This window comes from Aspergillus affinis (genome assembly GCF_023601865.1).
Source record: "Aspergillus affinis strain CMG 70 chromosome Unknown NODE_8_length_531634_cov_87_933514, whole genome shotgun sequence".
Taxonomy (NCBI): domain Eukaryota; kingdom Fungi; phylum Ascomycota; class Eurotiomycetes; order Eurotiales; family Aspergillaceae; genus Aspergillus; species Aspergillus affinis.
The window spans coordinates 383,025-408,726 of NW_026515789.1; the positions used below are offsets into that span (position 1 = coordinate 383,025).

General features: G+C 49.8%; 6 protein-coding genes across 6 annotated transcripts; 3 read left to right on the forward strand and 3 right to left on the reverse strand.

Annotated features, from left to right (window-relative positions):
* Window positions 1-7,331: 7,331 nt before the first annotated feature.
* On the forward strand, window positions 7,332-8,845 carry KD926_011095 (Zn(II)2Cys6 transcription factor domain-containing protein; the record flags this gene model as incomplete). Its single annotated transcript, XM_053096080.1, has 4 exons — window positions 7,332-7,493; window positions 7,680-7,958; window positions 8,036-8,356; window positions 8,414-8,845. 4 exons carry the CDS (start codon window positions 7,332-7,334, stop codon window positions 8,843-8,845), a joined length of 1,194 nt encoding a protein of 397 aa, XP_052959903.1.
* A 3,018-nt stretch (window positions 8,846-11,863) lies between these two features.
* Window positions 11,864-15,898, reverse strand: KD926_011096 (serine/threonine-protein kinase; the record flags this gene model as incomplete). The annotated part of the gene is made up of 5 exons (XM_053096081.1): window positions 11,864-12,099; window positions 12,160-12,486; window positions 12,538-14,465; window positions 14,523-15,251; window positions 15,306-15,898. 5 exons carry the CDS (start codon window positions 15,896-15,898, stop codon window positions 11,864-11,866), a joined length of 3,813 nt encoding a protein of 1,270 aa, XP_052959904.1.
* Window positions 15,899-17,351: 1,453 nt separating this feature from the next.
* KD926_011097 (nuclear transport factor 2 family protein) lies at window positions 17,352-18,134 on the reverse strand (the record flags this gene model as incomplete). The annotated part of the gene is made up of 2 exons (XM_053096082.1): window positions 17,352-17,745; window positions 18,055-18,134. The coding sequence occupies 2 exons, from the start codon at window positions 18,132-18,134 to the stop codon at window positions 17,352-17,354; spliced, it is 474 nt and encodes a 157-aa protein (XP_052959905.1).
* Window positions 18,135-19,928: 1,794 nt separating this feature from the next.
* KD926_011098 (peroxiredoxin family protein) lies at window positions 19,929-20,607 on the forward strand (the record flags this gene model as incomplete). The annotated part of the gene is made up of 3 exons (XM_053096083.1): window positions 19,929-19,978; window positions 20,086-20,362; window positions 20,428-20,607. The coding sequence occupies 3 exons, from the start codon at window positions 19,929-19,931 to the stop codon at window positions 20,605-20,607; spliced, it is 507 nt and encodes a 168-aa protein (XP_052959906.1).
* A 634-nt stretch (window positions 20,608-21,241) lies between these two features.
* Window positions 21,242-24,046, forward strand: KD926_011099 (ribonuclease P/MRP protein subunit POP1; the record flags this gene model as incomplete). The annotated part of the gene is made up of 2 exons (XM_053096084.1): window positions 21,242-21,559; window positions 21,671-24,046. The coding sequence occupies 2 exons, from the start codon at window positions 21,242-21,244 to the stop codon at window positions 24,044-24,046; spliced, it is 2,694 nt and encodes an 897-aa protein (XP_052959907.1).
* A 413-nt stretch (window positions 24,047-24,459) lies between these two features.
* On the reverse strand, window positions 24,460-25,391 carry KD926_011100 (Mic19 family protein; the record flags this gene model as incomplete). Its single annotated transcript, XM_053096085.1, has 3 exons — window positions 24,460-24,981; window positions 25,062-25,119; window positions 25,333-25,391. 3 exons carry the CDS (start codon window positions 25,389-25,391, stop codon window positions 24,460-24,462), a joined length of 639 nt encoding a protein of 212 aa, XP_052959908.1.
* Window positions 25,392-25,702: the final 311 nt, after the last annotated feature.

Here is a 25,702-nt window from a genome sequence, read left to right on the forward strand (position 1 = left end):
AGTTAGAGTCATCGCCAACCCATCTCCCTCTCTTACAGTCTCCGGATAATTCCCAAGGGGCTTGAGTTCCATTTTATAACCCTACCTAATGTAAGGGCGGACCGATGGGAAATTCATCGCTCTCTCCACCCGCCCGGCTCTCCACGAATGAAATCCCCGTCTGCTCGATCCGCTGACACCCATGACGAAATCACTTCCTGATTAACTATCAACATACTCTGTTTGTGCGCATGTATGTACATGCGTCATGCATACTTATCGTTGTCGCCATAAGTCTGGATCAGACACTTCCGCGGGAGGCTACCTTGGACTACTGCAATGGCTTTATTCGGCGTTTTCATCTACATACACCGTACTGTAGCTAGATATCTGCAATCTGCAATCAAGCAAACCAGATCAGGAGAATGTGAAAAATCCACAAACGCGTGATCATTCGACTGTGGGTATATCGGTCATCGCGCCAATTCTCCCCACCCTAGATTCGGAAATGCATTTGCTGTGCTCCCTATCGTAAGAGCGGAATAGTTAGTACCTACATACCTAACTACAGTAGGAAGATGATCGCATTCCGATCGGGTTCTACATGCCGATGTGACCGTTCTGACGGATATTTCAAGCCCGGTAAGATAGGGTCGTGCCTGTTGGCAGGATCTGGCTTCCTGCCAATTACGGATCAAAGAATGTTCCCTTTACGCCTCGGAAAAGCGATTCGTCGATCCCCTCCCCGGGGATGGAGGCTGCATTCTCCCCGTTGAAACAAAGATGCCGTCCGTTCGGGATTAGTTGGTTAGGGATTTGGCAGCTTAAGAAGTATGTATGTACAGTATCTAATTATGTCTCTGTACTCCGTACAGTACGCATATATTCATCCGAATTTATCCCTTTGCGCCAGGATACCTAGGTCCTCCGTACGTAGGTATTTGGAATATATTATATATACATACATACATATTGTGGAGCGCTCTCTTTCTCACAAGCAAACCCCGAAATCTCAGCCATATTCCGTGATTAGGGAGTTCGAGTTCTTCGGGATATGCGAACGGGATAAGACCGTCATCAGAACATTCCTTCCTTGGTACATACGTAAATGGCGGGTGCTTTTGCGTTCCGCCCTGAATTGACACAGGGAGCGGGAGGGAAAAGGTACGGGCCCAGCATGCCGTGGGCCGCCCTTGCAGCTCTGCTCGCGGACTGGGCCGTTCGCCGCAGAAACCCCGTTTGTTCGAGATGCAAGGAGATCAAGTAACATGACGCATTTCTTGCAGGGAACTGGCAACCGGCAATTGTCGGGGAGGAATTGAATAGAATTGAAGGGGGAGGGGGAAGGGAGGGGATGTGCATTAGTTACCTAGTTGGTGATTAGGTTGAGGAAGTAAAACAACAGGACACGGATAGTTACTTGGTTGACGATAATATTAAGAAGAATAAGCATACGAAAATTAATCCGGCAAAGGAGAGGGGAATAAAACCGAGTCAACGTAAAGCAAACATTCCGGAATCTCACGGCTGTTTGTCTCTTTTGCTGTTGTTGTTTATACCCCCCCCCCCCCCCGGAACCATCTGACAGGATTGCACGATACGCACCTCCTGTCTGTTTGATGGGAATGATTTGCCTAGGGCACTGGAGCCGCTGCATGCACGCGGGAGCTACTGCGTGACGCACACATTGTACCTGTAAAAGATACGTAGGCACTGGGATCATCTACCTTGGTATCTTGTCCCTTGAAAGGAAACGGGAAGAGATCAGGTGGTTGGAAAGCAAGGGTCCTAGGTCCCTAGGTCGAGGGCAAGTCCTCGCATGCTCGGATCAAGGAAGATACTTAGACATACCTAATGAATGTGCCCTGCAGATAGGGCTGCACTGGGCTGGGATGGCCAATATTTGTTGACATTATTATTAACTATCTCGTTTCATTTCCGTTCCGCCATCTTTCCGCGGTCATCGGATCAAGGACAGGGAAATGCAAGGAGTAGTATCTGTAAGTAGGCAGACAAGCACCAGCAAGCAAACGCCAGATAGACAATATCAAGGATCAATCAGAATGGAATAGCTTGATAATTATTTTTCTTTTTCCCGCTTCGTAAAGAATTCCCAGCCCGGGTTGAAACGCCCGGATAGTGCGGAGTACGAAGTAGGTTGGTTGAATGAGACAAAAAGGCCACATGCGTTCCTCCCGACGTCCGGTACACTAAGAGAATCATTCCATGGTTCAGATGGCCGCTCACGTACGAAGTCCATGGATGATGGAGCAACCCCCAGGGTGTAATAACTAGTTTTGTCTGACCGGGAGGCACAAGGCACAAGGTCGGGATATATTTTCATTAATTAATAAAAATAAAAATAAATCAGACGAAGGGGGGCCTAGAGAGACGAAGGATTTTCGTTTCTGCCCTTGTCTCCATTGGCCGAGTTAATTCTTTGGTACCCTTAAATCCTAGCGCGTGTTCTAGCAAGAGACACAAGACCGGTATATTCTAGAAATGGGTAGACAAAGGACACGGACTACGGAGTCAGAAAAAGAGTGGGACTTAAATTGGGGGCTGGGTGGTTCAATGATAATAATTAATTTCGTTTCTTTGTTTGCTTTTTAATTTTATTTTCTTACTTTGCTTGATTGTGCCCGGTGCGGCGCGTGGGGTAGTTATCTTCCTGTCAGCCGGTGGTGTAACTCGGATGGACTGGATTCCCCTATCGACTGGGCGATTCCGATATGCGAGGGGCCAGAAATGATGAAGCTGGAGCGGAAGTGGGAAGGCGGAAGGCGGAAGGCGGAAGCTGATGAATAATCTTCTGCAGCTGCAGTTCACTGTCCCTAATCCCAATCAGATAGTCGAGGTAAAAGTAGGACTTTAATCACTTCGTTTTTTGGCCATCCACGGCCCGTCAGCCCCTCTTCCTTCTTAGGACTCGGGCATTACCCGGGTGGACCCCAGGAGTCGCTTCTCCCCGAGCAGAACCTTGGTTCACCACCATCGCACGGAGTAGACACGGAGTTGCTAACGAGGCCTGCGATTGGTATCGCGGCGTACCCTGTTGGTATCCAATCATGGTCGGATTCAGCGATGTTGCCGCGTTTCTTGATTATGATTATTTTTTTTTTCGAATTAGTTCATTGTCTCTCGGTGTCTGGTTCTCTCCCTCTCCCTCTCTCTCCCTTTCACCGAGACCCGGACGCCCTGTAGCAGTAACGACAGATTTGCAGGATTGTGGTGATCCATGCATAGTAATCATCAGCATCACACGGGATATGTACGGGCGACTCGAATAGGTAGTGGGCAGGTTGAATGGTACCTTAAAGTACCACTCTGGGCGCACAGTGACCTGCAGCCATGAAGGCGGTTCGTACGCATATTACAGGGCTATTTTATTATAGTGAAAAATAATAATCATCCTTCCGATGCACGAAGCTCTTCTTGAAAGGCTGCCCCAGTCCTCCCTAGTCATGCAGGTGCTATCTAGGTACCAGGCCAAAGCACCGTCTGTCGGTCTAAGGAGCTGAAACTGGGTTAGTTGGTTTAGTCGATGTTATTCTGCCATGGTCAGATGAGACATACTCCGTAGTCCGTACGCTGTTGGATTTTGCCTGCCTCGGCTGTCCCTTTTTTTTTTTTTTTTTTTTTTTGTTCGTTTTATGCCGTCTGTTTGTCATGAACGGGATTTGATTTTGATTGATAATATTTCTTGTGCAATGACTCAATGCGATGCATAGAGATGGGGACTGGTCACTGGGGTTAACTCTATACGGAGTACGGAGTAGGTGTACCTTCTTTCTAGTACCCTCAGCGGGGACCAGAAATGGCTTGTACGGAGTAAGTATCAGTGCGCATTGATGTACGGGTATATTACCTGGATATTATGATCACTTATGTGAGACTGTTGCTGGAATAATAGGATGACGGAGGGCTTGAGGGATAATTGCTAAAATAAAACTCCCCAGTGATTGACAGCTGCAGGGAATTGACCAAGAGGAGAGAAATCAGAACAAACCATAGACCAGAAAAAGGGCAGACTGACAGGGAATGATACGCTCCCGTACCTCCCGAGCGCTAAACAAACCAACTGGAGACGGAAGGAGCTGGAGGTCGGTGGAGTTCCGTCACAGCGCCTTTACCCGTCCCGGCGTACCCTCCCAGGCTCCCCCCTCCGTCATCAGTCGTCACTTGCGCCTTTTCGCAAACTTACAGTAGTCGCGGTCCCAAGTGGTCGCCCAGGCCTGCCAAACGCCCAACCCGACGACCGCTCAGCGACTCAGGTGATCCCCATGGAACCATGAATGCTTTAGCTGCGTCTTACTCTAGCCCATCCATATCTATGGGCCGCTAGCGTGTCTCCACTCCGTCTGCGGACCGTTCTTCTACTCCGTGCAGTTAAGTTTCTTTCCATGACCGCCTTTTTTTCTCCTTCTCCTCTCTTTTTCTAGTTCCTACGGTAGTTGGAATTTCCCACTACCTCACCATGATGGACCTCGCTCGACTACGAAATTTCCCCCCTCTTTTCTCTCCCCTCTTTTTCCCTCCCCTCTACATCCACCTAAACAGCCAAACTCGTACTTGCTTCCTAGACCGCTGCTAAGGTTCCACTCCCGCCTTCCAATCAGATGGAATGGTCGTCTTCTGCCCAACCATCGCCTGTCGATGAAATCTGGGATCAAGACACTGACTCTATCTTGGGGCGGACACGAATTTATCGCCCGCGTGGTTGATTTTCCCGTCTAAACCAATGATCATCTCTCGTTCTACCTGAATAATGGAGACTGGCTCCCGAACCTAGAATTAATTAGCTCAGGTTGTACCATGTCAATGTGAACCGATTTGAGTCCTTCCATCCGTCCTTTTTGGGAAGGTTGAACAGAAGACAACAAGAAAATAAAAAGGAATAAAAGGAATAAAATCAAAAAAAAAAAAAGAAAAAAGAAAAAAGGAAAACAGCTTCTCCGTACGGCGTGGCTACATCCATGGAACGAATCTTCCACCGGTGCCCAGTTTGACCCATTCGACCCAGAGAATTACCATCCCTTGAGATCTCCATCCCTTCCCGCCTTCCGCTTTCCGCCAGCCGGGGGGCACTCGCCCTGCGTCTCGTGTCGTCTGGCTGCGCTTGACCCAACCGTTTTTCTTTTTTCCTTTTTCTTTTTTTTTTGCCTCTCGGACGGACCGGCGAGTCGGCGACCCATACACACTAGCACTAGCCGTCGTTTAGGATCTCTTCGCATGGTTTTATTCTATTCGGCATTTTGGGGGGTTGACAATTGAAACTACTTAGTCAAGAACAAGTTGCAAGGGGCAAAGATGGCGGTTCTTGGGCTGTTGAGAATCGAAAGTGTCTGGGAAGAGGCTTATTGAAAAGAAAATAATTGAAATAAATCAAACGGTCAGTGGTGAATCGAAAGAAAATAAAATGGTAGGAATCGGTAAAAATAAAAGAAAATCAAATAAAATAAATAAAAATCGACGATGAATAAATAAATAAATAAAAAAAACAGTAAGGTACTCTGTAGTGACTAAATAGATCCGTTCTCGTTCCTTGCCTGTTTCCGGTCCATTCAAGTGAACAAATTGACTTGCTTTTGTCCAAACCTTCTCTCCCTTCCTTCCTCCTCTCCTCCCTCTCTTCTTCTATTTTGGGGTCCTCATTCTTCACGATTTCAGGATAAGAAACCTGTCTATAGTTTCTTCATCCGATCCCTCCACTTGATTCCATTCTCCATTCATTATTTGTGTCACCCGAACACGAATTTGCCTAAGGTACGGTTCTCGATCAAATCACAGATCCATGGGCTCCTGCAGAATCCCTTTATTCTTTTGGAGATACTAGTCTTCCCCCCTTCTTTTTTGGTCTCTTCACAACCGGGGGAGGCAAAGAAGAATGGGGAAAGGGGCAGGAGTTCAATTGGAACATTTCTACGTTGCCGCTGACAGCTTGACCTCGCAATGCTCACGGCGTGGATGGCGTTTTTGATGTTTGATCCTATACTGACAAGTGTGCATCGCGCTACTGCTAGGCTTCTTATTTCTTTTGCTTGCTGACTCCCACCACTTGAGTAATACCGACATACTCCGTACGTACTCCTGCCCGACAGAAATCTCTTTTCCCTTTCCCTTCCTCAACATTCTGCTTTATCTTCTTTCCTCTGTGGTCCGTCTCGTTCCACCCTTTCACCCATTCCCCCCATCCAGCCTCATCCGCACCCTGCCTTTGTCACTTGTGGGCGAGGGCCATTAGTTATTGAGAAGAGTGTTTTAACGCTCACGTCATAACTGAAATCCCCCGAGGCTCTTTTTCTTTTTCTTTTCTTTTCTTTTCTTTTAGAAAAAAAAAGGGGAGGAAAAAAGATTGTCTATTACCCATTTCCTATTTTTTTTTCTCACACCCTGTCGAATTTATTTGATTTCTTTGTCCTTTTCTTTTTTGCTCACCCCTCGCAACCGCATCTTTGACACCTTGCTAAATTGACCACCTTGACATCTTTGCCCTCACACTCTCCACCGCCTCTCTTCACCCCTGCTCTTTTTTTATAATTTTTTTTTTGTCTCGCACTATCCGGCTTCTACCTTTCGCCCAGCTCTTCCTTCTGTGGACTAGATCCTTGTCATCTTTTTTCTTTTTTCTTTTTCTTTTTTTCGATTTATTTTATTTGACCCGTCTCCCTTTTTTATTTTATGTTTTTCTTTTTCGTTTCTAGTCCCTTACCCTCTTACCCTTCCCCGTCCGGTTCCAGCGTGACCACGAGGCTATGCTAGCCTTGCACATCACCCGACGGGAGCTGGAACTGTTTTTGATTTGGTCTATTTTCTGACCGGCTTGGACTCCGCATTGCAATCCTGGTCACTTTACCCGCGCACAGAGGAACACGCACACCACTCACTCTTGCCTGTCTGCATACTTGCGTACTTACACTTAACTTACATACAGCCTGCCGATACATACATCCATACATACACATACACATACACATACATACACTGAACTCTTTTTTTTTTCCCTTTTTTTTTTTTTTTAACGCCTGACGCCATACTCCATACACCGACCGCATACACATATGACCGGGTTCCTCGTTTCTTCCACAGCCTTCCACCTCCCCCGAAAATCCCATCCAGCCATTTTCACCCAACCAAACCAAGTCATACACCCCGTACTTACGCCCACCCCCGAGAACGGGGCGTACCTTGAATTTATCATCTATACATACACGGACACACCCCTGCTCCTGCTCCTTGGCCGACGACCCGCGGGACGTGACTCTTAACTCACATCCTGCATCCGTCCTTTCTTTTGCCCCCCGACTCAACCCGTGTTGTAAGCAGCCTTTGTCGCTCGCTCTCGCCTACAAATGTCCAACAATCCCCACGACTTCAACGACCCTAACCGGCAGGGCAACGACCCCAACGATCCCAATCATCCCAATCGACAAGGCCAGTATCCTCCATGGAATACTAGTCAACCTGAGGAGCACCCTCCCAATCACTATCCACCTTCTTCTCAGTACCCTCCTGTATGTCCTTGGTCCCTTTTCCTTGCTGCTTGGTCTATCCGACTCAAACGTCATTTGGATGCCGCGAACCACTTTGCTCCGCTCTATACATTCCCATTGTCAATCATCCGTGCCCCATTGTGTCTTCAGATGCCCTCCCCCATCTTCTCTGGTGTTGTACTGACTTGATGATCCTTTACTTTTTAGTACGCTCCGTATCCCCCGACCGCAGAATACCCTCCACCACCACCTCCACCTCCCCAAGCGCAGTATTCGCCTTCGACAAACATGGCTGCCATGCACCCGCATGTTCAGGGCCCGCATGTCCAGGGCCCGCAAGATCCCTACCGTCTTCCGCCGCCGCCTGGTGCCTATCGTCCCGTAGACGTTTACGGTCAACCCCCTCCTCCTCCCCAAGTTGTCTACCAGGCCGCCGCTCCTCGACAGCGGACGGCTATCGCCTGTCGTTACTGCAGAAGACGGAAGGTACGTTGTCGGGACCGGATTGGGGGAGATGCTATAGGGCAGGATCAAAATAAACTGACGGTTTCTGGGATTGGTAGATCCGATGCTCGGGTTTCGAAAGTTCTCAAGACGGACGCTGCAGCAACTGCACCCGGTTCAATCAAGAGTGCATGTTCACGCCTGTCTCCTCACAAGCACAGGCATTCGTCCCGGCACACGCCGCGTATCCTTACTTGAGAAACGCTCAGAACCAGGGGCGCTCGGCTCCCGTAATGCTCTACGGTGCTCACGGTCAACCTCTACCGCCTCAACAACAGCCACAAGCAGGTCCTGAGGGCACCCTCCCGGCACCGCAAACCATGTATCAACACTCGTATGGCGGTGCGCCTCAACCCCTCGCCTCCGGGTCCCAAGATCACGTAAGTCGCGAGTTCTCTGCCGAATGATTTCAATGGATGCTTATATTTTTCTCTCAGAGACCCATTGGTCGTCGTGGTTCCGGCTCTGGGTTTGAATACCCAGACCCCACCAACTTAGCTCCCGTTACGCCCGTTACGTCCAATCCGGGGCATTCGGCCCATACCGCTCCAAGTCCCTACTATCCTCCGCAAACCGATCGTCGTCCCTCGCCACAATCTGCGTATCCCTATGATGGTCGCCATTCGTCTTCCCCCCACGGTTCCCCGTACCCTCTCATGACCCTCCCACAGGGCGCCCATCCCGCGCAAGGCGTTCCTCAGGTCCCCAATCCTGGTCAAGGCACTCCCCCACCTGCTCCGACATCTACCCCGGGAAGCTCGCGCGGAGGACTTAACGTTCGCGACATGCTCAATCCGGGTGACCAAGGCCGTTCCGATGCAGACAATGATATGCTTAATGCATTGAACCGACGGGGTATAAATAAATAACCGGTACGATCTTGAATCCAAAGTCTGGTCACATTTATTCTTGGCGGTGGCAGATTACTGAGGGGGAAAATACCAGAAATTGGGAAACGAGAAAGAGCAATGTCGGTTTTAATTTCGCGGTTGATTGACGGTGGAAGGCATTGTGTGCTGGCCACACTCCCTGACGTTCTAAGCATCTTTGTTGCGTGCCATCCAAAGCACAAACCGGTGATGTCTGCTGTCGCGAGAACTTCTAAGGGGATTAAAGAAAGAAAATAAGAAAAAAAAAGAACTCAAGACCCGAAGGAAGGTCGCGCAATGATTTCAGGATCAACATCAAAACATGAGTTAACGGGAGATGATACGGAAATTCCGAAGACGAAAGACCGCAAGTTTCGGGATTTTCTGATGATCGACTGAATGACATATTACCTGGATGCCACAACGTCTCATGCTGGAAAAGAACAAAAATGAAGAAAACAAACACGGGTCAAGGCGCCATGTCGACCGATATGATGTCATGAAACAAGAAGCAAGAGTGTTATGAGCTGCACGATCTGAACGTTGAATCATCTAATCTGAGAAATGCGAGTTGTCAGTTTCGTGGTGTCAGCCAATCCGAGATATTTCGAAAGCCAATAATTGCTGCAACTCTTGCATTCTCTCTAGAGACCTTCACCTTTTCGAAATTTACATCACGGCTTTATAAACTATCTGGGGCAACCCACTAATTGAAATTTTCTTTTCGTTTTGCCTTTGTTCTGTTACCATGTGCGCATCGGATTTGACGGTTTCTGCGCTTGCTTTTTCGGGCCATCCCAACGACCAGAAGCCTCCGAACTTGTTTCAGACCCGATAGATCCTTTGATTTCGGTGTTGGAGTGGGTCTATCTGCATTGGCAGCTTTGAGCTTCAGATTTCAGCGGATAGGCATGTCGACAGAATTCAGAACGCTTGTCTACCTGTTCACTGCGAAATCCTGTCGAGTTCGGCACGTGATGCTTGGGTACAGATCTGTTGACACCACATGAGATTCTATGCATTTGATGCGCGTGCTTTTCTATGTCAGTTATCACGAGGTGGGAATTTGTTTGCATTTGCTCTTTTCCTTTTTCTTCTTTCTCTTTACCTTTCTTCCCTGAGGAATCTTCTGCGAGGCTTTTTGTTCAATTGGCGGTGGCTATATCATTTCTTTTCCAACTGTTCGAATACATTTCGGGAGGCTCTCTGGTCTGCGTTCTAGTCTACTTAGGTTTCGTCTTTGTTTTCTTTTTGGATCGCGTCATTTGCACTTGTTTATCATGGGGTGGTATTCTTTGCCGTTCAAAAAGGGAGGATTTTTCTTTTCTTTGCCGTTCACCTGCTACCTGCTTATAGCTTCACCTTCGTCTTGTTTCGTTTTTCTTTGCTTATTATCGCACGTGGGAGGCTGTCTGATCAACTTTTTTTTTATCTTTTATTTTATCATCACATCGCGCTATGATCTGCAATTAAGCTAACTTCATTATTCTATCTGTTTCTTTCACTCTATTTTCCGTTAGTAGTTTTTTTTTCATACACATTGCATTGTGCATACCTTTTTTGCCGAGTTTGATGGTATAGTCTAGTTCTATAAGCTACCCTTTCGTGAATGAATAAGATGAATGCTTCACTTGTTATTGAACACGATATGATACGATATGATTGTTACATGTGTACTGTACTGTGCTCGGTCATTGTGTTTTGATTGAGCTTGTAATTTCTTATAACAGTATACCAGTTGATGGTGCATATACTGTACATAATTTTCTAGGTATCTAGTGGATAAGGCATAGTATAGTATGGTAGTTCTAAACTCGAGCTCTATAAACTGGTTACTGGTTTCCTTTCAGGTCGTTGAGAATTGACGAATCGAATCCGGACAACTAGATATGTACATGTACATACATACCTAGGTATTCTATCTAGTAATCAAGTGTTGTTATAAGAATTATAGGTTGACTGAGTAGGTGCAGGCATGTGTGTACACACCTAGGTGTCCTACGCACTTAGTTGGAAGCAACTAGTTAACTAACTGTATACGCAGTGCTGTGAGTATGGTTGTATGTAGGTATGTACAGTACATGGAATGAAAAAAACTGTCTGGAATGACGAGTTGATATGCAGGGACGGTAGATTTGATATGTACACTGTATGTACAGTATGTATGTCTGGTGTTGAGATTTCTGTTTCGTATGTATGTATGTACCTATGTATGATCCTGCATGATGCTTTTATGTACGAGGCCACCAGTAAGTTAGTCGGGAAACGATCGATTAATAACCATGACTCAGAAACAGAAATACAATAAGAGATAGATAACAATGGATAGAAAGTAGACCGCGCCCCCACTGAGGGAAAAGGTAGACTAAAAACCTAGTCCAATATCTTTCCACTTGAAACAAAGATAGATTGATTAATTGATTCGATTCAATTGACCGCCTAGACTAGACAACTGTCCAAATACCTATGTAAGTAAAGTAAAGTAGAATGAAGTAACTATCTAACGACAGGACATAAACCTAGCTCCAATACATGTTTTATTCGCCGTAAATAAGGCCCAGAACCAACTTCAATGAAGAGAATTTGTTTGTGGCGTTTGCGATGCGTTGCGGGAGGTGAAAATGAAGGGAAGAGCGGGTAACAAGACGATGGGAAAATCAAGGCTGAGAATGAAGATGAAGAAAGAAAGACCTCTTGGCGTGTCTAGTTTCGTCTGTTCTGGGTAGACACAAACATTGGGACCTAGAGACGGAGTATAAGACCAGACCAGACCAGACCAAACAGGAAGAGGGATGTTAATTGACATCGAGCCAAGAAAAACGCGAGTCAATAATTGAACGAAATAGAAAGGAGGCTTGGGATGCAAAGGAAACATGAAATATGGATGGAAATGCAAAAAAACATGACAAAGAGATCAAGAAAACCGCGCAAGTACGCTCCAAAATGGTATGCATCTGGGGTTTGATCGAATGGACAAAAAGGAACAAAGATAGATTAGGAGGACAGGGAGATGGTTGATTAAGTCTTGTCTGGGAACGCATCAAGAATTTGAGTCATCTTTTTAGCACGAGATGGGTCTTCGACTAAGATCCCGCGCTGCTTCATTACCAGATGTAGCGTGTCAACGACCTTCTGGAAAGACGAGGCGGCTCCTCGCTCTTGTCTGAAGCGGACGAGACTCAGGTTTGCTTGTCGGCCGTGCTCGAGAACGGTGTAGAACTCTGCAGAGAACTTGACTGGTCGAAGACGGAGGACTAGCAGAGAGAATAGTGAGTGGGGTTGTCATTGAGTGAAGAGGGGAGAAAGTGACTTACGGTTAACTTCATCAACACGACCATGGATAACGTTGTTGGACTTGTCCATGCAGACGTCTACCAGACCGTACTGTTTCCATTCCCATTCCCGGAGGATCTTGTAGACCTCTTTCCGGCCCTTGATCTTCGAGGTGTTCAAGGCAATAACTCGGGTGGCAGGTTTAAATTGGAAAACGCGTGCGAACCAATTTTGGCTTCGCGCAGGTCTGGGCCTCCGTGGCAGCGGCTGTTGGTTGTTGTCTGTTTCGAACGAGGTGTCACCTCCACTGAGTTGGGTCAATAGAGGATTGTTATCCGCTGTCTCACCTGCTTCCACTGGGAGGGTTTCTATTATCTGGGTGAGCTGATAGGTTGCTGAAGTTTTGAGGAATAACTAACCTGTTGTTGAAGAATCAACTGTCTTGCTCTGCTTTCGTTTCATCAGCTTCCTTAGGAAGCCGCCTTTTTGTTTTGTTAGTGTCTGTTCCTGAGCTTTTAGTGCTCCTTCCACTTCTGCTGGCGTAGGTTGTGCGGGTTGGTTGACCTCTTGGATCACTAACGTAGCAGGGCTAGGTTGTCGTGGCTTCATGTCACTTTGTAGTCTTGCCGTCTCGGTGCTTGTTTGAGAGCGATTACGGAACCACGACCATTTCTTAGTCTCAGGGCCACGAGGACCACTCCGTCTAGGCGACTTTGGTGGGATTTCCGCAATGGGGGCGAGTTCAGGTGGGTTCCGAGCTGTTCGAGAGCTGGCCGATGTGTACCTAGTGGATGTGGCACTTTCAATATCTGGAAGTGCTTCATAATCTTCGATCAAGGGTTGAGTGTCACCGGGGGTGGTTTCGCGGTTGCGGTATCGTTTTCGTACGTCCAGAGACTTGGAATTGTCGATGGACGGTACAGAACTCTGAGGGACCATCCGAATTGTCCTTCTGCCGGAAGTGACACTGCTGGTCGGACGACTACCAGACATGGAGGTTGATGGGAACGTGATGTTTTCATGCTCAATGATATTGGGTTTGCTGGAGTTATTGGCTTCTTCAGATATCATTGGCAGAGAGGAGGGTTCGTGAGAGGTTTTGAGGAACGGGTCCGGCTGGGAGGCACGTGTGTTTTCATCAGAGGCACTTCGTTTTGGAGGATGTCTGAGCCGGTCTTGCTCAATCAAGCGGTCGAGATGGCTAATTACTGCTGTAAGATATGCGGGAATGTCCTGGGAACCATCTTGTGTGGAGTGTGCGATCAATTTACGGCGAGTCTCGGCCAATTCAGCTGCAGTATATGACCTTGACGATGCACCAGGGATCGAAGGACCGGACTTTCTCTTCGGTCGTACTGGGATACGGCGGTATGAGTCTTCAGGGCTAGCCATTGAAACTGACGTCGCCGGTGTTTCTGAGTCTGTGCTTGTACTTGATGTGCACCCCGTGGAGACAGAGCCGCCGTTGAAGGCTTCCTCGCAGATTTGACCGAGCTCATGAGAGACCTTTCGAGCCTCATCTTTCCAGATAAAGTCTGACTCCCGCACCTTTCTCACTTGGGAGCAGTGTTTGACGGTGATGCCAGTGCCTCGAACAACCGTCGGCTGAGCGGGTAACATAGGACTACCGTGTCTGTCGGAGAAGGGGTCGCCATCATCTTCATATTCAAAGCTGCTGTCGCTCTTGTCGTCCTTCATAGTAGGGACATCCGGGACATCCGGGACATCAACATGCGAGATACTGCCTTTAGCGGACATTGACCCCTGTGACCGATAGCGACCATGACGAAAGCATACATTCCTCTTGTAGCTGGCGGAACGAGGTGTTGGAGTACCATTCAAGGGTCGACGAGAGCTGCCGCATGACGCTTTCGATTGGAATGACTTGACAGAATTGAGTTTCGTTTTCTTATTTCGCACCACGGCAAAAGGTGAGCTAGGAAGACAGTCCTCGAATCCAAGCTCACTGTCCGGAACGGAGGTTGGCACCTGGACGACCTCTTCTGCTGCCTCTTTCTGAACCTCTTCTGGGATCCTGCGATGAATCGTAACTTTAGCAAATTGTGCCTCTCTGTCCGTGATCCGGTTCTTCGGGGATCGGAACGGGTCGTAACTTTCGACCGTGGCACAGTATTTCGGCTCTCGGAGCGGGCTATGGATCTTATCCCTGGTTGGCACTTGGTTGCGTTTCCGAGAGCCTGTTCTTTTGTTGGCGATGCGGGCCGGTCCGCGTGAGATGTGGTGGTAGTCACTGGCAGAATACTCGAGAGGCTGGCCTTGGTAGTTCTCGAGCTGCTCATTCCTGAATTTCACCAACGCATTGTAAAACATCCGCTCCTGCGTTGGCCTAGTGATTCATGTCAGTGGAAGATGACCCCATGATCGATAAGCCGTTATAACTCACTCAGTCTCCAGAAGTCTCTGAATCAAAGCATCTGGCTTGACATCATGCCAAAGTGTTTGCAAATTTCTCAAAAGATCGGCATCAATGTCCTGCCTGGCAAGTACTGGTGGCCCACAGTCCCGTACGGATATTGGCGGCGCAGGACCAAGGAAGTGATTGGATCTGGCTTGGTGAAACTTTTCGTACTTTTTCAAGAGCGGATGCATGAAAATCTGTTCCATGTTAATTCGATCCTCGGGTTTCTTCTGAAGAATACGCTCAATCAAATCTGTCGCCTCGTAGCTGAGCTCCCGAGGGATCATGAACTCCGCTTTTTTTACCAATCGCAAGGTTGTAGGAAGATCTCCTCCGTCAAATGGAAGATATCCTGTCAAGAGCGCGTAGAGTATGATGCCACAACTCCATATATCCGCCTTGTCGCCACGATATTTCCGCCCGTAGATGATCTCAGGTGCAGCGTAATGTGGGCTTCCGCAGGATGTGTTTAACCAGTGGCCAGCGGGTTGAAGTGCAGCCATGCCGAAATCAGCAAGCTTCACGTTGCGCCACGAATCTAATAAGATGTTCTCCGGTTTCAAGTCGCGGTGACAAATATGGAATCGATGACAGTGCCCAAGGCCTGCGATGATCTGCCTGAAGATTCGAACAGCTTCCTCCTCTGCAAGCGGGCCATGGTTCGATACGTAATCGAACAATTCTCCCCCTTCGACATATTCGAGAACAAGATATCTAGTCACCAAATGTCAGTAATCTCGTCATGCTTCACAGGCGCATACTACCCACAATTCACCCCGATTCTCCCATACATCGTATAAACTGATGACATTTGGGTGTTCAATAAGCTTCATGATAACCACTTCTCGTTCAATGCCAGATGGCATAGGTCTAGCGGTTGCACAGCTGAAATGACCGATATTCTTGTCCATGGCTGCAATACTTTCGCTCTGGGCCATTGCCGCCGACTTCTTCGAGACAATCTTGATCGCAGCCGTCTGTCCCGTCAGGGCATGTTTGGCCAGCCTGACACGACCCGTAGACCCCCTTCCGAGGGTTCTCCCCAGCTGCCATGGTCCGACATGTGTCTTTCGTTTCCCCTTGTTTGAAAGCAGAGAGTGAGCGGAGAGCGTCGAGTTGCGGTTCGAGCCGCCCTGTGAATTTGTTCCCGGTGACATGCAATTGATTTCCACATGGCCTTTGGTCGACAATGGAGTGGTCACGATAGACATTGGGTCTGACAATATTTCCTGGTAGTCGTCTTCTACTGTTCGTTCCTCTGGCTCGGCCCGGATGGTTGCGCCGTTGATTATTCTGCGCGTGGCATCTGTCAGAGGGGGACGTGTTATCTGCAGGCTGAGACGATTTCTCTTCTCGTCCATTGCCAGGTAACCCCAGGCTAGCGCGTCACAGGCGGTTGTTGTCGCACAGCAACATATGCCCCTGCTGGGCTGTCCGGGAGCTTAGGGTATCTAATACTACTTCGTGATGACCGCGTCAGCTCTCACAACCTCAAGAGTGTTTATCGACAGTAATATCTGGGCGTTGGTATTTACCGATATCAAATCGATCGAGGTAACTGACAAGTCGAAGGGTCGTGAACGGCTCTGGATGACGAAGTTTTGTACCGTAAGAACAGTATGAGATAGATGCTGCCTCCGACGCGTAAACGAATGTATCAACCCTGTAATATCTTCTTCAATTCAGATTAGTAGTAACCTCCCGCAAAGAACCGAAATGGCGACTGAGTGGCTAACGTGGGGAATCAATGTCGACAAATCCGGGGTGGTGATGATTCGACCGTTGGGTGGTCGACAAGGAGGCGTCCAAGCAGATAATCATGGATGGCGAGGCTGATCTCTGAGAAGCATGCTTCCAAAACACGGCGTTGGTGGCCCGCGCTAGCTGGGCTGGCAAACTAACGAGGACGTGGACATGCCATTGTGAGGTCGCCTCCTGTGGAATGAGTGTTTGGTTGTTTGTTTCCTCCGGATTCCTCAGGTCTCCCCGGTCACCACCTTCTTCTCTCACCAGGAATTCCTCGTCCCCGTTCCGCCTCCCCTCGACGTTGCAATTTCTCTTCTCAGTTACTTCAGGGGGTTTCCCAAGTATTTCCAAATCTTTGATTTCCCTCTCTGATTATCTGTCAGTGGCTTGAAGCATACAACCTATTGAGGAGTATTGATATGGTTTTAGACGAACTAATTCTTCTTCAATTGAAACGCTTCTTGATAACCACAAAAGACCGCTTCCTGGTGTTTTACCATTGATAGTCAACCATCTCCTAGGTTTAACCGGGATTCTAGGTCAATTGAACTCGCTGAAGTCGACGCATTCCTTCCTCCCCTACCCTCAAGAAAGGGAGAGCTTGACAAGCATTACCCAACCAGATAGAAAGACCCACTCATTCTCACTGCCAGCATTTCCGTTCCAGCCATTTGACCCTTCATAGCGGGAAGGCGGTTTTAGAGTTCGGAAAAAGAGGGATGGATATGCCCAGCATCCCGAATCTAGGGGGTCATCGCGCCGATGCCAGTCTGTCCAGTTCCATGTTGGCTGCATTCTTATGCCGTCACTCGTTTTCAAATTTTCATGTTACGCTGGCAGATTACGCTCTGGTTTTGTCCAGCTATCGAGAGCAAGATACCCTGGCTAGGTCGTGCAGCAGGGGAAGTAAGGCTCTATCTACAGCTACATGCAGATGGCACCGGGCAAGCACAACGTGCAGCTCAACGTGCAGCTCGACAACGTGGACATGGTTTCAATTTATCTTGGCGCTTGAATTATACAGAAAAGGCAGTATTTCAAAGGATACTTAACTCCTGAACCGTCCCCCTACCAATGCTCCTCTCCGATTTTCACGTCTTCGACATCAACCCCGTCCACAAACCACCTCCCTTCTCCATTTCCATCAGCTCCAATCAACACATCATTCCCACTCATCATCCTCTTACACATCTTTCCAGTTTCCCGATCAAAAGTCCAATCCTCAAGTCCGTAGCACCGCTTCCACCGCAAGCCGTCCTCCCTATCCTGGAACTCGTACCAGAATTGCACCGCAATACGGTTATCGGTGAAGGAAAAGAGCTCTTTGCGAAGCTTGTAGTTGTGCTCGCGGTTCCATTTGGCCGTCAAAAATGAGACGATTCCATCTGTGCCGGAGAAGAACGTGGTGCGATTGCGCCAGATGCAATCCGGAGTATAGGCTTGGGCCACCCGAACGGGGTCTCTTTCCGAGGGAATGTGATTAGCACGAACATGGATATTGTGGACGACAAATCAATGTAATTTCAAATGGGCCGTCCATCGGCTGGAATATCGAAGAGTAATCTCAAAGGGGAGGACTCGGTCAGGAAGGTGAGGTAATGGTATGCAAGGGATGAAACATTCATACTTCCGCACATCTTCGATCCCTCATACCAACAAGTACCCGAGCAGGAATTGATGGTCGGACGTGTCGGTAATGAGAGACAGCGAGAGAGGTGGAAGACAAAAAAGATAGAAAGCAACATCCAACATCCCCGCTCTTCCCACTTACTGAGTATTCCACAGATTCTGTGCAGCTTTGACCTTCTTCCTCGCCGTCTCCTCGGTAAATGGGGGTTTGAGGTCGGCCATGTTAGTCAATGCGTTTGTTTCTCCTTTGATGACAACGGTATGTTGATCGATGGTGTGATTTTCCTGTTTATTTGAAGCAGGTAGCAGATATGTGTAGCACCATTGAGTCATATAAGCATTGTCACGTGTTTGGCCAGGGGTTTGGGGGGCTAAGATCAGTGACTACGAGGCATCTAGAGCTTCGACTGAGGGCAGCCAGGCAGGCATACTAGCACGTAGCCATCAATCGATCTCAAGCATGTGCAACCAGATGTGCCATAGACTCTTGGGCAAATTACAGTGTGTAGTTAAGCTTTTGAGTCCAAGAGGACCTGGAAGAAGCATCTAAAGTATACGGAATGGACGGACCTAGCGGAGGGTGATGTCATCCTTCGATCCCCCACCTGCTCCGTCTCTCTCATTAAACCCAGGCCCTGTCGGTCGGCGTCTAGAAACAGCGACCTGATTAATTCCAGAGCACAACGGGCGCCACAGTTACCCCTGAGGGACCCCCGGGGGAAAGAAGGCAGAATCCCTTCTAGAATCCCGATGCTCCGTAATCGTAGTGGAGTACGGAGTAACCCCAAGGGCTCTCACCTCCATAACTTGCCACTCTCAGCAGGACCCAGCCCGTCATGATGAATAACCCTGAACCGATCTTATCTGATTACTGACGGCCTACCGGTAATCTCCTCGGCATCCAGACCCGACGTTCCGGCTAATCTGCAAGTGGCAAGGGTTACGGAGTCTTTCAATTATTCATCGCAGGAGTCCAGAAAGTCCAGAAAGGGAGAGACCAAAAAAGGGCCAGCGACGGTTGACCTCGGGACAATATCACGTGGAAGACACAAGCAGAAGGCGGTAAGGCCCACCACGCTCAGGCCGAGCGTTCCTTTTTCCGACAGACACCGATTGACCCCCCCGGTCCTCACCTCATGCAACCCAGCTGATGGACCGAGCTTGAATATCGGATGAGCGCTGCATTCCGTTTCTACCAGGGTGCATTGCTCTGAATGGCCAATTAACCCGGTCAAGGCACCCTTGGCAGCAGGGAAGCATCCAAAACTCCGATTCACCACTCTATCGTCCGATGGCAGAATTATTAGATAAGAGAAAACCGGTGGATGCCTACTGTTCCAAACGGCGATTGCACGGGGATGCAATTGGTCCGATATTGGCATATTCGGTCCACACCCTTCGTCATTGGGGCGGCAACCAGCTGGTCGGTGGGAGATTTGTGAAGGATGAGCCTTGGAACCGTGGATGAGGGGTGATGCTCAGAGGGATGGGGGGACCCAATTCCTCCATCTTGAATCCGTTTGAACATTACAAAGAAAGGCCAGATGGATGTCAGACCGCCATTCTACAGAGTTACTCAGTACTGACCAGAGACAGGGAAAAAAAAAAAAAGGGCAAAAAGGATTTGTCAAGGCGGGCGGTCTAGATAGATAACCGTGGACGATGACTGGTGGGGTCCCTCCCAAGTCTCGGGCGGTCTTCTTGATAATACGGGATTGATTCACCCAAGCAAATCGAAAGGTTTCGGTATCCTTCTGCTTCGGATCACCTTATGCCCCCCAAGGGCCCTTTCTGGCGGCCCGTCGCTGCGCGTCTAAGCCGACTAGAACCGTAGTTACATATTTCCCGCCACATGCGCCCCTCCCCTTCGCTTTCCTCGCTCCCCTTATCCACTCTACTAAACCTATATAACCTACCCACCTTTTCCCATCTTTGCTGCTAGTCATCCAATCTCTTCCTACTCATTACTTCTAACACCACCACTTCACCCTCTTCCACCCCAATCAATCCGTCAAAATGTCTGGACTCAAGGCCGGTGACAGCTTCCCCGCTGACGTTAAGTTCTCGTATGTTCCCTCCCTCTTTATCTGTCTTTCTCTTCTTTCCCATCAAGCCCGCTCAGACGAGATCCAATTCTTTCCGAAGATCTTCCTACTGACGTGGACCGCTACAGTTACATCCCCTACACCCCCGAGGCTGAGGGCATCACCTCTTGCGGTATCCCCATCAACTACAATGCCTCCAAGGAGTGGGCCGACAAGAAGGTCATCCTCTTCGCCCTCCCCGGTGCTTTCACCCCCGTCTGCTCTGCTCGCCACGTCCCCGAGTACCAGGAGCGTCTCCCCGAGATCCGCGAGAAGGGTGTTGACGTCGTTGCCGTCCTTGCCTACAACGATGCCTACGTCATGAGCGCCTGGTCCAAGGCCAACGGTGTCAAGAACGACGACATCGTAAGTAGCTCTCCAGCTCTGAGGAGCAGTCGTCCATCAGCACAGATTTGCTAACGTTCTCCCAGCTGTTCCTGTCCGACCCCGATGCCAAGTTCTCCAAGAGCATTGGCTGGGCCGACGAGGAGGGCCGCACCAAGCGTTTCGCCATCATCCTTGACCACGGCAAGGTCACCTACGCCGCTCTCGAGCCCGCCAAGAACCACCTTGAGTTCTCGAGCGCCGAGACCGTCATCAAGAACCTGTAAATGCACCAATGAGAAACGCAATAGACGTGGCATGGGCCTAATAGAACGGCGTTGATATTCAAATGGGCTTAATTGACCTGCGAAAGCAAAGATTTCTGTTTAGAGAGCTAGACTCCCCTTTAGAATACAACGCAATAACGAAGCTATGAAAAAGCAACTCATTTTTACCTCTTCCGTATGTAGACGTATGCTGATGTCAGCGCTCTAGCAACCTTAAACCCTTCTAAATTAAACACTGTATAGTAACACAGACTAGCTTCAAAAAAAATTTTTATTTTTACCCCGGTTTCTTGAAAAGATCTACGTTGATTCTAAGCGTTATCCCCTCGTTATTGGTGGCTGCATGATCGTCTGCGTCTGTGTGGCTTTCGGCCGGGAAAAGCAGTCAGTCAACGCGCTAATCAAAAATTGATTCCAGACCCGACCGACCACCGTCGATTTCGATATCAGCCAATTTTAGCTGGATAGAAGCTCAAAGCTTAACTTTCCTTCTATCTTTACCCTTCTTGATTTCTTTTTCTTGTTTCCTTTTTCTTCTCTGCTTTTGGCCTCCCCTCCCTCTCTCCCTTTCGCTATCTTCATCCCCTTCTCCTTCTCCGGCCCGCGCCCCCAGGGCATGCAAAAGAAATAAACCATGGCCCTCAACCCTCCTTCCAAACGACCCGTCAACAACTCCGCCGCAGCCCGCAAGCGCGCCAAAACGTTCGATGCGCGCACCCTGGCCGTGCAGTCCTCCGACGCGGCGCTCTCTGCCTCCGGCGAGCTCGACGCCGCCGCGTACGTGGGCTCCAGAGAATATGAGATCCGGTCCCTGGAGGCGGGGATGCAGCGCTCCAAAGCTGCCTTGACGAGTCGCGCATTCCAGCAGGTGCCGCGGTCCATGAGACGCAGGACGGCGAGTCATAATGTGAAAAGGGTGCCGAGTCGGTTGAGGGCTAGGGCGAAGAGAGAGGTTGGTTTTTTTTTTTTTTTTTTTTTTTCTTTTACTTCCGCGGTGTTCTGTCTGATAGGTGGACGAGGGGCTAATTCTTGTGTGTTTTTTTTTTCTCTCTTTTACTTTTAGATGGCCGAAGACAATACCCCCACCGTTACAGCGCGGCGAAGGAAACCCACCGAGCTGATGCGAATCCGTCTCGAGACCGCGCGCCGGTTACAGAACCTGAATTCCAAAACGAAAGCGAAGCGAGCCGCCGCGAAAGCAGAACGTGACCAGGAGACGCGCAAATCGTTAGAGGAGGCCGGATCCCATGCGTTCAGCATCGCGCCGCGGGTCCCGAAGATCAAGAAGAGTAAGCTTTCGCGTCCAGCGCCGCCGGAGTCGAGGTTCAAGAAGCGCCAGAGAGACAAGACGTGGTTGCCAACCCACATGTTCCATGCGAAGCGCGCGCGGATGACGACGTCGAAGGATCCGCTGTGGCGGTTTGCGGTGCCGCTGTCGCCGACGGAGAAGAGTTATAGGCCGTCGCATAGGGCGAGAGGCGCGAGAGGCGCCGTGGCGTGGGATATGAGCTATATGGCTACGATTCAGCTGGAGGGGTCGGAGTCGGCGTTGGAAGGGGTACTGAGGGCTGTAGGAGTGGATGGAGAGGAGGCTTGGGGGTCGAAGGGGAAGAAATGGCGAGCTGGGACGAGAGGTCTACAGGCTTGGACTTTTGAGCATCAGGGTGAAAAGAGACTGATTGCGCCGGTCACGTTGATTCGGTGTGCTGAGGCTAAGTCTCAGGATGTGGAGATGGTGGATGGCGATGCTGCTGATGCGCAAACGAAAGAGACGAAAGGCAAGAACAAACAGAACAAAAACTGGAAGAAGGTTTTTGTCCGGGTGCATCCGTCTGCCTTCTTGCAGTTATGGAACGAGCTGCTTGAAGTGTCGAAACACCAGAACCCACCTGTCATGGTTGAAGATCTTCGCTTCGAGATTGGCAGCATTGAAATCACTGGCCCGGGCTCTACGGAAGCCCTCATCGCCGCTTTGGAACCCTTAACGACTGGAGGAACAGCACCGGCAAACAGCCCAGAGTCTACCTGGGGTAAGTTGCTGGGTGTGTCTAACCCATCCTCTCTGCCTCAGAACGCGCTTCTTGGCTTCTTTACATCCGACCCTCGTCTTCATTTCCCGCCCAAATCAAAGAAGCCTCCCTCCTCTGACACCGATATGCAAAACCTGGCCATCTTGCTATCAACATGGCCTGTTGACGGCACCCAATCCTCCCCTGCTATTTTCGATCGTCGCGCGCGATTAGCTGCTACGCGCAGACTACCCAGTCAAAAAGCCATCAACCGACGCCGCAGCGTGAACGGACCCGGGAAGTACCCGAAGCCTCTATCTTCGGACCCGCAAATCCCAGTCCTTATCCTTGCAACTAGACCTAGCTCGCAATCCAAGAACAGCAATGCCCCAGGCAGCTGGACCGTCTTTCTCCCATGGAGTTGTGTTCTCCCGGTGTGGTATTCCTTGATGTACTACCCTCTCTCGAGCGGCGGGAACCCGAGATTCGGCGGACTGAAGGAACAACAACAGCTTGCTTTCGAGGCAGGAGAGCCTTGGTTCCCGGGTGATTTCCCCGGGACCACAGCCGGCTGGGAATGGAACTTACGCGAGCAAGGCAAGGCCAAGGAGGAATGGGAGCGACGACCGAAGGGCCGGAGAACGGAGTTTGACAGCATCGATCTCGGAAATGGTCAAAAGGGGGAAGTCGGACGAGGTTGGGCCTGCGACTGGGAGAAGCTCGTGGACACACTTCCCAACCCTGCCACTAAAGCTGCGAAGGGGAAATCGGCCAAGCCCAATCCCAAGACTAACACCGATACTGATTCTGATGCAAAGAACACTACTTCGACTGCTGAGGCCGAAACTCCTCAAACTCCACCCCTTGGTATCCGCCATCTGCACCCAACAGCGGCTGCGCGTGCAGTAGTCAATGACAACACTCCTAAACCCAACCCTCGCAGCAACCCTGACCTTGCAACCGTTCAAATCTCTCTTCATCACCGAGGCACACCTACACCACGAGCCCGTATCTACCGCCTCCCCACAACCAACCCGGCGCTTCGCCAAAAATGGCTCTCTCTGGCATCCCACAAACCCAGCACCACAACTCCCAAACCTGTCGACCCATCAGCACAAAAAGACCTCGCCGGAAACAAAGATCTCGCTCAGTCGCACCTCGCTGCGTCTCTAATCGCACCTTCAGCTGACACGGAGGCTCAGCAAACGCATCTCCCCCTCCCATCAGAAGAAGACCTCATTGGTTTCGTTACGACCGGAAACTACAATCTCTCGGAGGGCAAAGGCACGGGCATTGGCTCTATCCTTGTGTCGAAGGCCGCGAGTCAGAATCCGGCTCAGAAGAAAGGGAAAGCTCGGGAGCGGAATATGTGTATTGTTCGCCCAGCGGGTGAGTTGGTGGGGAGATTGGGGTATTGGAATCTTGTTTAGTTTGTGGATATGATTATGTGAAATGTGGTGAGATGGCTGTTTCAAGATACCCCCGTCTAAGAGTTTCTGGTTTAGATGCTCAGCTGGTAATGCAGATGTATGTAGTTTGATAGACATGATATTGTTCTTAGTGAAGCCTTGATAGGAAATGAATCCGGTAGATACTTGGAGCGAGGAGAACAGTATGATCAAACAACGTAAAAAAAGTACTAAGCTATATAGATACACATAAACACGCGAATCGGGCCCATAAAAATCTATCATCTAGGAGCACAATCCGCTTTCTCCAGCGCTTTTCCTTTTATCTTCTCGCCCACAATCACGGGGTCAAGGCTCGGACCGAACCTAGGTAATCACAATCGGAAACGAACAGGTGGAATGGAAGGGCGATCAAACACACAGGGAAACCCAGATCAACCAACCACACGATCCACAAACGCCTCCTCCAACCTCGCAACCTCCTTCTTAAATCCCTCGACCTCCTTCCAGCAATCCAACGGCCTCCGATCATTCAACCGCAGACAGCTCACCACGTCCGCCTTAGCCTTCTCGACGCCCGAATCCAGCTCTGCCAACTTCCTCCGTCCCTCAAGTCTCGCCCGCAACTCCTCGATCTCCCCGTTCACCGACTCCCGCGAAATGTCCCGGTTGATCGGCTTCGCCTCGTCCGCGGCCACCGGCGGCACGGGCTCATATTCGCGGCCGGCGAACGGAATCCGAGGCGCGTCCAGGTTCAGAGAGCCAGGCGGATAGCTGACATTGGGGGTTGCGGGGGACAGGCCGGCGGAGGACGAAGCCCCGGTGTCTTTGACTTCGGAGAGGCGCTTCTCGATCTCGGCGAGGGTTTGTTGTTCGCGTTCGCGCAGGCGCTCGAGTTCTTGGGATACGCGGGCTTGGATTTGCAGTTCGAGGGTTTTGGCGCGCGCAGAGTCCGTCTGTTTGTTGTGTTAGGTGTTGGTTGGGGATGGTGGTTTGGGGGGGGTTAGGGTTCGATGTGATGTGTATGTATACGTACCTCGGTGTTATTTTGGAGGGAGTCGACGACGTTCGAGGAGAATTGGATAGGCGCGGCACTGTATTTGAGGGTAAGTGTTAGCTGTCTGGTAGCTTCAGTTGCGTGTCGAATCGTCCATCCATCCAACATCCATCAGTTATCAACCAGCATCGACATGAACCCAGTCATCAACAGATAACTCAATCCCCCAATGTCCTCTTCATCTTCCCACCCAGGAATTCAGTCCAATCCAACGAGTCTCTCCCCTAGCGCAGACATAAACAGCACCTACCCCTGGAAAATATGTTTCGAGTCCGCCGTAGCCTCGGGCTTGGAGCTACCGGAGCCCATGATGAACAGGTATATGTGCGGTGGTTCGTGGGAAAATAGACAAAAGCACCCGGGGGTATTTCAATGTCTCAACCGGAGAGTATTGACCGGGTTCGGGAGATCGCAATTGATGGGCGCGAGACGGGAATTGGAAGAGGTGGTTGTTGGTTGGACCCGCGGGCAATTCTCCAGTTCCGTTCAGAGAGGGATTCGCATATCGTTTCTTCTGCTTGCTCCTGCCGACTTCCGCCGGTTGGGGTCACGTGGAATTGTGGTGCTTAGTCAGGGCTAACAGATTGGGCGCTTTGATTGGGTGGGAAAGGAATTCTGGT